This window comes from Saccostrea echinata, unplaced genomic scaffold (assembly GCF_033153115.1).
Source record: "Saccostrea echinata isolate AGI-Se365-2 ecotype Australia unplaced genomic scaffold, CSIRO_AGI_Sech_v1 ptg000001l, whole genome shotgun sequence".
Classification (NCBI taxonomy): domain Eukaryota; kingdom Metazoa; phylum Mollusca; class Bivalvia; order Ostreida; family Ostreidae; genus Saccostrea; species Saccostrea echinata.
The window spans coordinates 35,236,199-35,250,952 of record NW_026889750.1 but is presented as its reverse complement, the minus strand read 5'-3'; the positions used below and the strand labels follow the sequence as shown (position 1 = coordinate 35,250,952).

At 33.9% G+C, this 14,754-nt stretch overlaps 1 protein-coding gene across 1 annotated transcript in view; it reads left to right on the top strand.

Moving 5' to 3' along the window:
• LOC133197108 (adhesion G protein-coupled receptor E5-like) overlaps nt 1-14,754 on the top strand; it is a 32,363-nt gene that overhangs the window by 1,385 nt on the left and 16,224 nt on the right. The window contains exon 2 of the mRNA XM_061332959.1: nt 14,105-14,362. Within this exon, the coding sequence (XP_061188943.1) occupies nt 14,105-14,362 (258 nt within the window). The remainder of the gene's footprint in view (nt 1-14,104; nt 14,363-14,754) is intronic.

Here is a 14,754-nt window from a genome sequence, read left to right as displayed (position 1 = left end):
TAAAGAATCTAATACAGTTGGTTTCATGTCTCTAGGACTTATCGTTTTGAAAATTTTTCATTATTTGTAAACTGCAAAAACTTTCAGGGGCAATAACTCATAAAAGGGCTCAATAAATCCTTTTGTAATGATAGATTGAAGAGTCTTCTCAATTAGTCGAAGACATTGGTGAAGGTTTCGTAACTCTACGGTTTACGGTTTCGGAGGAGTAGCGATAACAAGGTTTTTCGCACAAGGGGCAATAACTTTTAAAAGGTTTAAGCTTAGGGGACAAGATTGAAATCTTTGAAATAGTTTTAAAAGTACATATAAAAGATGCAAAGATATACTGTATATGTTGAAAGACAAAAAAGCTCTAAAAAGAGCTTTATTTCTCATATTTGGAGTGACCTTGACCTTTGACCTTGACATAATCTTCAAGGTCTAGGGTTAAAGAATCTAATGCAGTTGGTTTCATGTCTCTACGACTTATCGTTTTGAAAATTTTTCATTATTTGTAAACTGCAAAAACTTTCAGGGGCAATAACTCATAAAAGGGCTCAACAAATCCTTTCGTAATGAATAGATTGAAGAGTCTTCTCAATTAGTCGAAGACATTGGTGAAGGTTTCGTAACTCTACGGTTTACGGTTTCGGAGGAGTAGCGATAACAAGGTTTCTAGTGAAAGGGGCAATAACTGCGAAAGGGGTCATAGGTTATACGCGTTGGGTCAAATTTGTTCATAACTTTTTATGACCTTTATGATGAACAAAAAGTCTTTTCGATAAATGTCGAAACAAAAAATCAGCGGAAGAAAAATAATAATAAGAAGAACTAGTAGACTAATTGTTCTCGAACAATTAGAGGTCTTTCCACCTTCTTTAAATTTCATATATTTTTTCATATTTTACTCTCTAAAGTTAAATTTTATACAAAAAGAATCCACAAATGGCTTGAAAGATAGAAAAAAATGAAAATTTTCAAAATTTTGAAATGACCTTGACCTTTGACCTTTACCACATATTGAAGGACAAAGGACAAGGGTCACATTGCACTTAACCCCATGCTTCTATGACTTTTAGTTTTAAAGTTATAAGGTTTAATAGTAAGCACAGAGACGTTAAAGGGCGATAACTCATATAAGGGGTCATCGGATACTTTCGCACTGAATAGATTGAAGTTGTGTCTAAAGACCCTGAAGACATTAGTGAAGGTTTTGTGTCTCTACGGTTTACGGTTTCTGAGGAGTAGCGATAACAAGGTTTTCAGTAAAAGGGGCAATAACTTTTAAAGGGGTAAATCTTTGGGGACAAGTATGAAATCTTTGAAATAGTTTTAAGAGGACATATTAATGATGCAAAGATATTTAGTACATGTTGAAAGACAAAAGAGCTATAAAAAGAGCTTAATTTCTCATATTTTGAATGACCTTGACCTTTGACCTTTGCACATATTTTAAGGTCAAAGGCCATTGAATCTTATGCAGTTGGTCCCATGTCTCTACGACTTATTGTTTTGAAAATTTTTAATTATTCGTAAACATCAAAAACTTTCAGGGGCAATAACTCATAAAAGGAGTTGACGAATACTTTCGCAATGAAAAGATTGAAGAGTCTACTCAATTAGTCGAAGACATTAGTGAAGGTTTCGTATCTCTACGGTTTAAGGTTTCGAAGAAGTAGCGATAACAAGCTTTTATTGCGAAAGGGGTAATAACTCTTTGAGGGGTCAAAGTTCATTTACGCAGGGTCAAATGCAAAAAACTTTTATGGAGTACATTCTAATGGACTATAAATCTTTTCGAAAGATCTTGAAACAAAAAAGTGTCCGGCGGAAAAATAATAAAAATAATAATAAACAGAACAATTTCAATAGGTCTTTCCACAGAAAGGTGGAAAGACCTAATAAGAAGAAGAAGAATAACTAGGAGACTAATTGTTCAGAGAACAATTAGAGGCCTTTCCACCTTTTTAAGTGTTTCCATGTCATTTGGGTTGGAAAAAAGGAGAAAAAGGAGAAAAATGAAAAAAAAAAAAAAAAGGCTCCTCCAGCTGGGATCGAACTCAAAACCCTTGGGTTGAAAGGCAGGTGCGCTAACCATTCGGCCACGCATTCCGATAACATACGTAAGTTAATTGTTTAGGACTATAGAAGAAATGCAAGCGTATTTTTGAATCGGTAGGGGAAGAAAGAAGTTCCGTAAAAGGAAATAGTTCCTGAATTTGCAAGCAGTATATAAAATAATAAGGAACGGGCTGCGTGAGAAAACGTTAACACTGTTCCCTAATGAAAATGTATTAATGGACTGTAGCCTGATTCATCGATATTGTGAGCATGCTGATTTTTTGTAAATAGCTTCGTTGTAAGCATAAAGATCGGGTTCGGATTTTAACATTTCTGACTGAATATCCTGAAATAAATATGAAACATTTAAAAAAGCATTTCTTTGGGTTTAATTAAATATGTGTAGCCCAAATTAAATTCCCAACATGCATTTTTAGAAGGGAAACACGACAATGAAAGCGAGAATTGTTTTTAATCTACCGAAAATCGCTATTTCTGGAAACTGATTAATTCTAAATGAAAATCAAATAAATTCCAAATGTAAAAGAAAGAGAGAATGCTTGGTATTAAAATGTCGTATCATATCAGGAGAATCTAATGCTACTAACGACATCTGAAGAAATAGCCGATAAAAGGTTTAGATCATTTCTTCGTTCACCTGCACTTTAATTTCAAACACAACAGAACTTGTAGTTTTTGCTGTGAAACTTTATGACTTCTATAAACTTATAAGACTCACCGTAAAACTCTCCAGAAAGTTTTTCTGAGGTCTATACTACATTTGTACCAAATATGGTGTCGATCCGAGGTCTGGTTTGAATTTTCCAGAAATATTCTACGTTGTTGTTGATGTGATTTTTTTTTTTTAAGAAGGGGGGGGGTGATGAAGTATTTATTTTATGCCTCTTTTAAACTAAGAATTGTAACTACTTCCACATCCTTAAGCCTGATTGTGACCTTTGGGTCAAGGGTCAAAGGTCAAAGGTCAAGGTCATTACAAAAAAAAACAAAAAAAAAAAAACACGAGAAATCTTTACTTTCTGTGTTTTTACCTGATACTGGAGCTGGATGCATGTCCTAACTTTTCCATTTGACCCAATGTCAAAGGTCAAGGTCAAAGTTCAAGGTCATTTGGTGAATTGCTATATTTTACACATATATAAGGGATTTCTTATGTTTTTAAATGACCTTGACCTTTGACCCTGACCTATATTTCAAGGTCAAAGATCAAATATGCCGATGCAGTTGGTTCCATGTCTCTAGGTTAGACCCTTTGAAAAAAAGTTCATTAAATGTAAGCAGCGAAAACTTTCAGGGACAGTAACTCATAGAAGGGGCCGAAGAACCCTTTCGCACTGTATAGATTGAAGAGTGTACTAAATGAGTCAAAGACACTGATGAAGGTTTGGAATGTCTACGGTTTACGGTTTCGGAGGAGTAGCGATAACAAGGTTTTATTGCGAAAGGGGTGACAACTTTTGAATGGGTCAAGCTTGGGGGACAAGAATGAAATCTTTAAAATAGTTTTAGAAGGAGAAATTCCATATGCAAAGATATGTAGTATATGTTGAAAGACAAAAGAGCTATAAAAAGAGTTAATTTTCTTATATTTTGAATGACCTTGACCTTTGACCTTGACCTTAACTTCAAGGTATAAGGTCAAAGAATCTTATGCAGTTGGTCCTATTTCTTTACGACTTATCGTTAAGAAAATTTTTCATTATTCGTAGACATCAAAAAATCTCAGGGGCGATAACTTATTAAAGGGCTCGACAAATCATTTCGCAATGAAAAGATTGAAAAGTCCTCTCAAGTAGTCGAAAACATTGGTAATGGTTTCGAACCTCTGCGGTTTATGATTTCGAAGGAGTAGCGATAACAAGGTTTTTCATTCAAAGGGCAAGAACTCCGAAAGGGGTCATAGGTCATACTCGTTGGGTAGTTTTTCGAAATAACTTTTGATGTCGAGTATCATGAACTATAAAGTTCTTCGAAAAGTCTTTCAGTTCAAAAGGCGGTAACGGAAAAATAATAATAATAATAAACATAAGCATTTCAAGAGGTCTTTCCACAGAAAGGTGGAAAGACCTAATAATAACTAGTAGACTAATTGTTCTCGAACAATTAGAGGTCTTTCCACCTTCTTTAAATTTCATGTATTCTTCACATTTAACTCTCTACTGTTTATTTTTATACAAAAGAAACCAGAAATGGCTTGAGAGATGGAAAAAATGAAAATTTTAAAAATTTCGAAATGACCTTGACCTTTGACCTTGAACAAATATTCAAGGTCAAAGGTCAAGGGTCACATTGCAATTAACCCCATGCTTCTACGACTTTTAGTTTTAAAGTTATAAGGTTTACTAGTAAGCGCAAAGACGTTAAAGGGCGATAACTCATATAAGGGGTCACCGGATACTTTCGCACTGAATAGATTGAAGTTGTGTCTAAAGACCCTGAATACATAGGTGAAGATTTCGTGTCTCTGCAGTTTACGGTTTCAGAGGAGTAGCGATAACAAGGTTTTTCGCACAAGGGGCAATAACTTTTAAAAGGGTTAAGCTTAGGGGACAAGATTGAAATCTTTGAAATAGTTTTAAAAGTACATATTAAAGATGTTAAGATATACTGTATATGTTGAAAGACAAAAGAGCTATTAAAAGAGCTTTAGTTCTCATATTTGGAATGACCTTGACCTTTGACCTTGACATAATCTTCAAGGTCTAGGGTTAAAGAATCTAATGCAGTTGGTTTCATGTCTCTACAACTTACCGTTTTGAAAATTTTTCATTATTTGTAAACTTCAAAAACTTTCAGGGGCAATAACTCATAAAAGGCCTCAACAAATCCTTTCGTAATGAATAGATTCAAAAGTCTTCTCAATTAATCGAAGACATTGGTGAAGGTTTCGTAACTCTACGGTTTACGGTTTCGGAGGAGTAGCGATAACAAGGTTTCTAGTGAAAGGGGCAATAACTGCGAAAGGGGTCATAGGTTATGCGCGTTGGGTCAAATTTGTGCATAACTTTTTATGACTTTTACGATGAACAAAAAATCTTTTCGATAAATGTCGAAACAAAAAATCAGCGGAAGAAAAATAATAATAAGAAGAATAAGAAGAAGAAGAATAACTAGTAGACTAATTGTTCTCGAACAATTAGAGGTCTTTCCACCTTCTTTAAATTTCATATATTTTTCATATTTTACTCTCTAAAGTTAATTTTTATACAATAAGAATCCATAAATGGCTTGAAAGATAGAAAAAATAAAAATTTTAAACGTTTGAAATGACCTTGACCTTTGACCTTGAACAAATATTCAAGGTCATAGGTCAAGGGTCACACTGCACTTGATCTCATGCTTCTACAACTTTTAGTTTTAAAGTTATAAGGTTTGATAGTTATCACAAAGACGTTAAGGGGTGATAACTCATATAAGGGGTCATCGGATACTTTTGCACTGAATAGATTGAAGTTGTGTCTAAAGACCCTGAAGACATTAGTGAAGGTTTTGTGTCTCTGCGGTTTACGGTTTCGGAGGAGTAGCGATAACAAGGTTTTCAGTAAAAGGGGCAGTAACTTTTAAAGGGGTAAATCTTAGGGGACAAGTATGAAATCTTTGAAGTAGTTTTAAGAGGACATATTAATGATGCAAAGATATTTAGTATATGTTGAAAGACAAAAGAGATATGAAAAGAGCTTAATTTCTCATATTTTGAATGACCTTGACCTTTGACCTATGCATATTTTTTAAGGTCAAAGGTCAATGAATCTGATGCAGTTGGTCCCATGTCTCTACGACTTATCGTTTTAAAAATTTTAAATTATTTTTTTAAAATAAAAATCTTGGAGGGGCAATAACTCCTTGAAGGGGTCGACGAATACTTTCGCAATGAATAGATTGAAGAGTCCCCTAAATTAGTCGAGGACATTGGTGAAGGTTTCGTATCTCTACAGTTTACGGTTTCAAAGGAGTAGCGATAACAAGCTTTTATTGCGAAAGGGGATGTAACTCCTCAAGAGGTCAAAGTTCATATACGCAGGGTCAACTGCAAATATCTTTTACGGAGTACATTCTCATGTACTATAAATCTTTTCAATAAATCTTGAAACTCAAAATCTTGCGGCGGAAAAATAAGAAGAAGAATAATAAGAAACAGAAGAAAACCAATAGGTCTTTCCACAGAAAGGTGGAAAGACCTAATAACTAGGAGACTAATTGTTCTCGAACAATTAGAGGTCTTTCCACCTTCTTTAAATTTCTTTAATTTTTATATTTTACTCTCTAAAGTAAATTTTTATACAAAAAGAATCCATAAATGGCTTGAAAGATAGAAAAAATGAAAAAATTTAAAAATTTGAAATGACCTTGACCTTTGACCTTAAAAAATATTCAAGGTCAAAGGTCAAGGGTCACATTGCACTTGACCCCATACTTCTACGACTTTTAGTTTCAAAGTTATAAGATTTAATAGTAAGTGCAAAGACGTTAAAGGGCAATAACTCATATAAGGGGTCATCGGATACTTTCGCACTAAATAGATTGAAGTTGTGTCTAAAGACCCTGAAGACATTAGTGAAGGTTTTGTGTCTCTACAGTTTACGGTTTCGGAGGAGTAGCGATAACAAGTTTTTCAGTAAAAGGGGCAATAACTTTTAAAGGGGTAAATTTCCGGGGACTAGTATGAAATCTTTGAAATAGTTTTAAGAGGACATATTAATGATGCAAAGATATTTAATATATATTGAAAGACAAAAGAGATATAAAAAGAGCCTAATTTCTCAAATTTTCAATGACCTTAACCTTTGACCTTTGCATATATTTTAAGGTCAAAGGTCAATGAATCTTATGCAGTTGGTCCCATGTCTCTACGACTTATCGTTTTGAAAATTTTTAATTATTCGTAAACATCAAAAACTTTCAGGGGCAATAACTCATAAAAGGGGTGGACGAATACTTTCGCAATGAAAGGATTGAAGAGTCCCCTCAATAAGTCGAAGACATTGATGAAGGTTTCGTACCTCTACGGTTTACGGTTTCGAAGGAGTAGCGATAACAAGGTTTTTCGTACAAGGGGCAAGAACTCTGAAAGGGGTCATAGGTCATACTCGTTGGGTAGTTTTTCGAAATAACTTTTGATGTCGAGTATCATGAACTATAAAACTTTTTGATAAGTCTTTCGGTTCAAAAGGCGGTAGCGGAAAAATAATAATAATAATAATAACTAGGAGACTAATTGTTCAGAGAACAATTAGAGGCCTTTCCACCTTTTTAAGTGTTTCCGTGTCATTTGGGTTGAAAAAAAGAAGAAAAATGCAAAAAAAAAAAAAAAAAAAAAAAAAAAAAAAAAGTGCTCCTCCAGCAGGGATCGAACCCAAAACCCTTGGATTGAAAGGCAGGTGCGCTAACCATTAGGCCATGCATTCCGATGAAGATGGAGGTAGTAAATATATTGTTTAGGAATAAATAGGAATCTAAAAGCACGTGGCGATTTGTTTGTTATGGAATGTAGTAATCAGTATTAGATAGTTTTGAGAAACACGATTGGTGTATAATACGAATGCAGATTTTCGGTTTAAAAAAATTATTTGAGTTGGTGTATAATTTGAATGCATTGAGTTAATCATTTAGAGCCTATGATGCATTAGTACTGCAGTGCCGTGACTTTGTTTACAAATATATGAAAATATCGGATCGGGTTCGGATATGACTGAATATCCTGAAATACTAGGTAAGATTGAAATAAGCATCTCTGTGTGGACTGAATTAAATGTAAGTAGCATAAATTAAAATCTCAGATATGCATTTTAGATAGAAAAAGGTGTCAATGAGAGCGTGAAAATTTATTTGCTCTGAAAAATCGCTGTTTTCGACATTCATTCGATTAATATTAATTCTAAATAAAATTGAAATAAATTCCACATACTAAATAAATCAAGAATGCTTGGTATTAAAATATCATATCATGTCAAGAGAATCGACTGCTATTCATAACAACTGAAGAAATAACCGATAAAAGCTTCAATTCATTTTTATGTTCATCGGCACCTAAATTTCAGATACGAGAAAAGATGTAGTGTTTGCCGTTAACATTCATAATTTCTATATACTTCAGAGATTCAGCGTAAAACTTTCAGGAAAGTTTCTTTCCGGTCTGTTCTGCAGTTCCCCCGAAATTTTATGTCGATCCAAGGTGTTGTACGAGTTTTTGAGAAATATTCTACGTTGCTATTGGTTTGATTTTTTTTTTTTTTTTTTTTTTTTTTTTTGAGAAGAGGAGTAATTTAAGGTATGTCACTCGTGAAATTTGTTATATCAAGGATTTTTTGAGAAGTATATTTTGGATAAGTACTCATATAGTATGACTCAAAATCGCAGAGAAAATTGGGGGTCAGTGTGCATCTAACTGAGCTACGGTACAATTAAGATGACCTTTTTGCACTTAAATTGTAACTCTTTGGTTAATCACTTTAACCGTTATCATATTTTATAAGATGTAACTATGGCAATAAACATAATCTTACTTTACGTAAAATAGTTTGAATAATATTTATCATTGAACAAATCATGCAAATTAATGCGCGTAAATTATTGTATGACCTTTTTGCACTAAAAAAGTCTCCTATTTGGGGTATTAAAAATCTAAATAGGCAATAGAATATTTTCTTGTATCAAACTTTTTACGACTTAAGTGCTGATCGGTCAAAAGTGTCGAGTAGTTTAAAATAATGAAAGAAAAAGTTGGGGTCAGTGATGTAAATTTTGAAATATTGGTCAAAATATTCGATTTTCAAGCAAAAAACTGTGTAAATTTTATCTCGACTTCCTTAATATATCTTCCTTTTTTGGCAATGTTTGTTGAGCGAAGGTGTAAATTTTGTTATAAAAATATAAATTGAGACCTATATTTAATATTCCAGGCATATCATAACGGAAAATATTCTCTGAGTAAAAGTGTGTGAGGCTAAAGTTCCAAGATGTTAAATTTAATAAATATGTAGATTTGCAGAATTTTCTGCTAAATATCCTTCCGCCACAAGAAATAGTCACTTATAAATCTTGCTTCTTTGTGAATTTTTGAGCAGTTTTTTAATTGAATGTTGAACATTTTACATTGTTTAAATTAAATATTTTATAAAGATTGAATTGTAATAAATAGTTTTTAAGTAAGAGGTTCTGACTGAAATTTTCTAAAAGGCTGACGAGTGACATACCTTAATTACTGATTCTGACCTTTTGGTCAAAGGCCAAGGTCATCCAAGTTCAAGGTCAAAGGTCAAGGTCGAAGTTCAAGGTCAAGGTCATTTAGTTGATTGTTACATTTTTACATACATATAAGGAATTTCTTATGGTTTTAAATGACCTTGACCTTTGACCTTGACCTACATTTCAAGGTCAAAGGTCAAACATGCCCATGCAGTTGGTCCCATGTCTCTAGGATAGACCCTTTGAAAAAAAGCTCATTAAATGTAAGCAGCGAAAACTTTCAGGGACATTAACTCATACAAGGGGCCGAAGTATCCTTTCGCACTACATAGATTGAAGAGTGTACTAAATGAGTCGAAGACACTGATGAAGGTTTGGAATCTCTACGGTTTACGGTTTCGGAGGAGTAGCGATAACAAGGTTTTATTGCGAAAGGGGTGACAACTTTTGAATGGGTCAAGCTTGGGGGACAAGAATGAAATCCTTAAAATAGTTTTAGAAGGACATATTATAGATGCAAAGGTATTCAGTATATGTCGAAAGACAAAAGAGATATTTAAAAAGCTAATTTTCTCATATTTTGAATGACCTTGACCTTTGACCTCTATATAAATTTCAAGGTCAAATGTCAAAGAATTTAATGCAGTTGGTCCCATGTCTTTACGACTTGTCGTTTTGAAAAATATTTCATTATTCGTAAACATCGAAAACTCTCAGGGGCGATAACTTAATAAAGGGCTCGACAAATCATTTCGCAATGAAAGATTGAAAAGTCCTCTCAAGTAGTCGAAAACATTGGTAACGGTTTCGTACCTCTGGGGTTTATGGTTTCGAAGGAGTAGCGATAACAAGGTTTTTCGTTCAAAGGGCAAGAACTCCGAAAGGGGTCGTAGGTCATACTCGTTGGGTAGTTTTTCGAAATAACTTTTGATGTCGAGTATCATGAACTATAAAGTTCTTCGAAAAGTCTTTCGGTTCAAAAGGCGGTAACGGAAAAATAATAATAATAATAATAAACATAAGCATTTCAATAGGTCTTTCCACAGAAAGGTGGAAAGACCTAACTAGTAGACTAATTGTTCTCGAACAATTAGAGGTCTTTCCACCTTCTTTAAATTTCATATATTCTTCACATTTAACTCTCTACTTCTTATTTTTATATAAAAGAAACCAGAAATGGCTTGAGAGATGGAAAAAATGAAAATTTTAAAAATTTTGAAATGACCTTGACCTTTGACCTTGAACAAATATTCAAGGTCAAAGGTCAAGGGTCACATTGCAATTAACCCCATGCGTCTACGACTTTAAGTTTTAAAGTTATAAGGTTTACTAGTAAGCGCAAAGACGTTAAAGGGTGATAACTCATATAAGGGGTCACCGGATACTTTCACACTGAATAGATTGAAGTTGTGTCTAAAGACCCTGAGTACATTAGTGAAGGTTTCGTGTTTTATCAGTTTACGGTTTCAGAGGAGTAGCGATAACAAGGTTTTTCGCACAAGGGGCAATAACTTTTAAAAGGGTTAAGCTTAGGGGACAAGATTGAAATCTTTGAAATAGTTTTAAAAGTACATATAAAAGATGCAAAGATATACTGTATATGTTGAAAGACAAAAGAGCTATTAAAAGAGCTTTATTTCTCATATTTGGAATGACCTTGACCTTTGACCTTGACATGATCTTCAAGGTCTACGGTTAAAGAATCTAATGCAGGTAGTTTCATGTCTCTACGGCTTATCGTTTTGAAATTTTTTCACTATTTGTAAACTTCAAAAACTTTCAGGGGCAATAACTCATAAAAGGGCTCAACAAATCCTTTCGTAATGAATAGATTGAAGAGTCTTCTCAATTAGTCGAAGACATTGGTGAAGGTTTCGTAACTCTATGGTTTACGGTTTCGGAGGAGTAGCGATAACAAGGTTTCTAGTGAAAGGGGCAGTAACTGCGAAAGGGGTCATAGGTTATATGCGTTGGGTCAAATTTGTTCATAAATTTTTATGACCGTTATCATGAACAAAAAATCTTTTCGATAAATGTCGAAACAAAAAATCAGCGGAAGAAAAATAATAATAAGAAGAAGAAGAATAATAATAATAATAAACAGAAGAAAATCAATAGGTCTTTCCACAGAAAGGTGGAAAGACCTAATAAACAGAAGCATTTCAAGAGGTCTTTCCACAGAAAGGTGGAAAGACCTAATAACTAGGAGACCAATTGTTCAGAGAACAATTAGAGGCCTTTCCACCTTTTTAAGTGTTTCCGTGTCATTTGGGTTGAGAAAAAGTAGAAAAATGCAAAAAATGAAAAAAAAAAAAAAAAAAAAAAAAAAAAAAAAATTGCTCCTCCAGCAGGGTTCGAACCCAAAACCTTTGGATTGAAAGGCAGGTGCGCTAACCATTCGGCCACGCATTCTGATATCCTTCGTAAGTTAATTGTTTAAGACTACAGAAGAAATGCAAGCGTATTTTTAGAATCGGTAGGGAAGAAAGAAGTTCCGTAAAAGGAAATAGTTCCTGAATTTGCAAGCAGTATATAATATAATAAGGGACGGGCTGCGTGAGAAAACGTTAATACTGTTCCCTAAGGAAAAAGTATTAATGGACTGTAGCCCGATTCATCGATATTGTGCGCATGTTGAATTTTTTGTTAATAGCTTTCTTGTAAGCTTAAAAGATCGGGTTCGGATTTTAACATTTCTGACTGAATATCCTGAAATAAATATGAAACATTTAAATAAGCATTTCTTTGGGTTAAATTAAATATGTGTAGCACAAATTAAACTCCCAGCATGCATCTTTAGAAGGGAAACACGACAATGAAAGCGAGAATTGTTTTTTTATATACCGAAAATCGCTATTTCTGGAAACTGATTAATTCTAAATAAAAATCAAATAAATTCCAAATGTAAAAGAAAGAGAGAATGCTTGATATTAAAATATCGTATCATATCAGGAGAATTGAATGCTACTAACGACATCTGAAGAAATAGCCGATAAAAGGTTTAGATCATTTCTTCGTTCACCTGCACTTAAATTTCAAACACAACAGAACTTGTAGTTTTTGCCGTGAAACTTCATGACTTCTATTAACTTATAAGACTCACCGTAAAACTGTCCAGAAAGTTTCTCTGAGGTCTATACTACATTTGTACCAAATCTGGTGTCGATCCGAGGTCTGGTTTGAATTCTAGAGTAATATTCTACGTTGTTGTTGATGTGATTTTTTTTTTTTTTTTTAAGAAGGGGGGGGGGTGAATTATTTATTTTATGCCTCTTTTAAACTAAGAATTGTAACTACTTCCACATCCTTAAGCCTGATTGTGACCTTTGGGTCAAGGGTCAAAGGTCAAGGTCATTACCAAAAAAAAAAAACCAAACAAAAAACAAGAAACAAAAAGAAAAAAAAAACCCAAGAAATCTTTACTTTCTATGGTTTTCCTGATACTGGAGCTGGATGCATGTCCTTACTTTTCCATTTGACCCAAGGTCAAGGTCAAAGGTCAAGGTCAAAGTTCAAGGTCATTTGCTGAATTGCCATATTGTACACATATATAAGGAATTTCTTATGTTTTTAAATGACCTTGACCTTTGACCTTGACCTATATCTCAAGGTCAAAGGTCAAATATGCCGATGTAGTTGGTCCCATGTCTCTAGGATAGACCGTTTTAAAAAAAAGTTCATTAAATGTAAGCAGCAAAAACTTTCAGGGACAGTAACTCATAGAAGGGGCCGAAGAACCCTTTCGCACTGTATAGATTGAAGAGTGTACTAAATGAGTCAAAGACACTGATGAAGGTTTGGAATGTCTACGGTTTACGGTTTCGGAGGAGTAGCGATAACAAGGTTTTACTGCGAAAGGGATGACAACTTTTGAATGGGTCAAGCTTGGGGGACAAGAATGAAATTTTTATAATACTTTAAGAAGGACATATTAAATATGCAAAGATATGTAGTATATGTTGAAAGACAAAAGAGCTATAAAAAGAGCTAATTTTCTTATATTTTGAATGACCTTGACCTTTGACCTTGACCTTAAGTTCAAGGTCTAAGGTCAAAGAATCTTATGCAGTTGGTCCCATGTCTTTACGACTTGTCATTTAGAAAAGTTTTTCATTATTCGTAAACATGAGAAACGTCCAGGGGCAATAACTCATAAAAGGGGTCGACGAATGCTTTCGCAGTGAAACCTTGAAGCGAGTACTCATTTAGTTGAAGACATTGGTTAAGGTTTGGTACCTCTGCGGTTTATGATTTCGAAGGAGTAGCGATAACAAGGTTTTTCGTTTAAAGGGCAAGAACTCCGAAAGGGGTCATAGGTCATACTCGTTGGGTAGTTTTTCGAAATAACTTTTGATGTCGAGTATCATGAACTATAAAGTTCTTCGAAAAGTCTTTCGGTTCAAAAGGCGGTAACGGAAAAATAATAATAATAATAATAAACATAAGCATTTCAATAGGTCTTTCCACAGAAAGGTGGAAAGACCTAATAAACAGAAGAAAATCAATAGGTCTTTCCACAGAAAGGTGGAAAGACCTAATAAACAGAAGAAAATCAATAGGTCTTTCCACAGAAAGGTGGAAAGACCTAATGAACAAAACTAAAGCGTGCAGCGAACTAATAAGAGTAAACTTTAACCATTGAATACTTTCATTTAAGTTTCTTTTAAAACTCTCTTTATCAAAATATAAAGAGACTAGCATTATGAAACATTTCTGGAAAGGAATGTAATTATTTAGCATTTATTTGTTGTTTGTAAATATAGATTGGAATTTATTTCGATAGATTAAAAAAAGGTAAAAAATGAAAGGTCTACATACTAAAGATATATGATGGATATTACTATTTTACTCGTAGGAGGATGTAACGATACACATTATGGTTATCAGTGCAACCAAACATGTCCGTGTGATTTGACAAACACAGCAGCCTGTCACGATGATACAGGGGCATGTACGTGTAAAACAGGTTGGACCGGAGTGGACTGTAGTACTGATATAGATGAATGTGCTAATAAAACGGACAACTGTAATGCAACCATAGAGACCTGTAGCAATGTTGATGGATCGTGGAATTGTGTGTGTATATACGGAAATAGCAGTACTGGATGCAATGGTACTAATGATCGTATATTTCTTTTTCTATACATTTTCAATAGTGAAATACTTTGAGTTATTTATTGAATAAAAGTGCTATTCTGTCACAGTGTGAAAGGATATCAAAGTGATAGTCTGTCACAATGTGAAAGAATATCAAATTAACTAAAAACTAATTTCTGGCCGGTCATAAGATAGAGATAGTTACTAAACTATTCTTGATAGAGACTAAAACTGCCAATTTCTTCCCAATTATGTTGCTAAAATCCATGTTACAATGTTTTCAATCTCACAATTGCTAAGCTGTGACGTCTCAACCGCTCAACTATGACAAAGCAGCGTATGACATTGTGTTAAGAAAAGACAGAGGCAAAGGGAAATCAATGTTTTGTAATTGGATATGGAATTTAT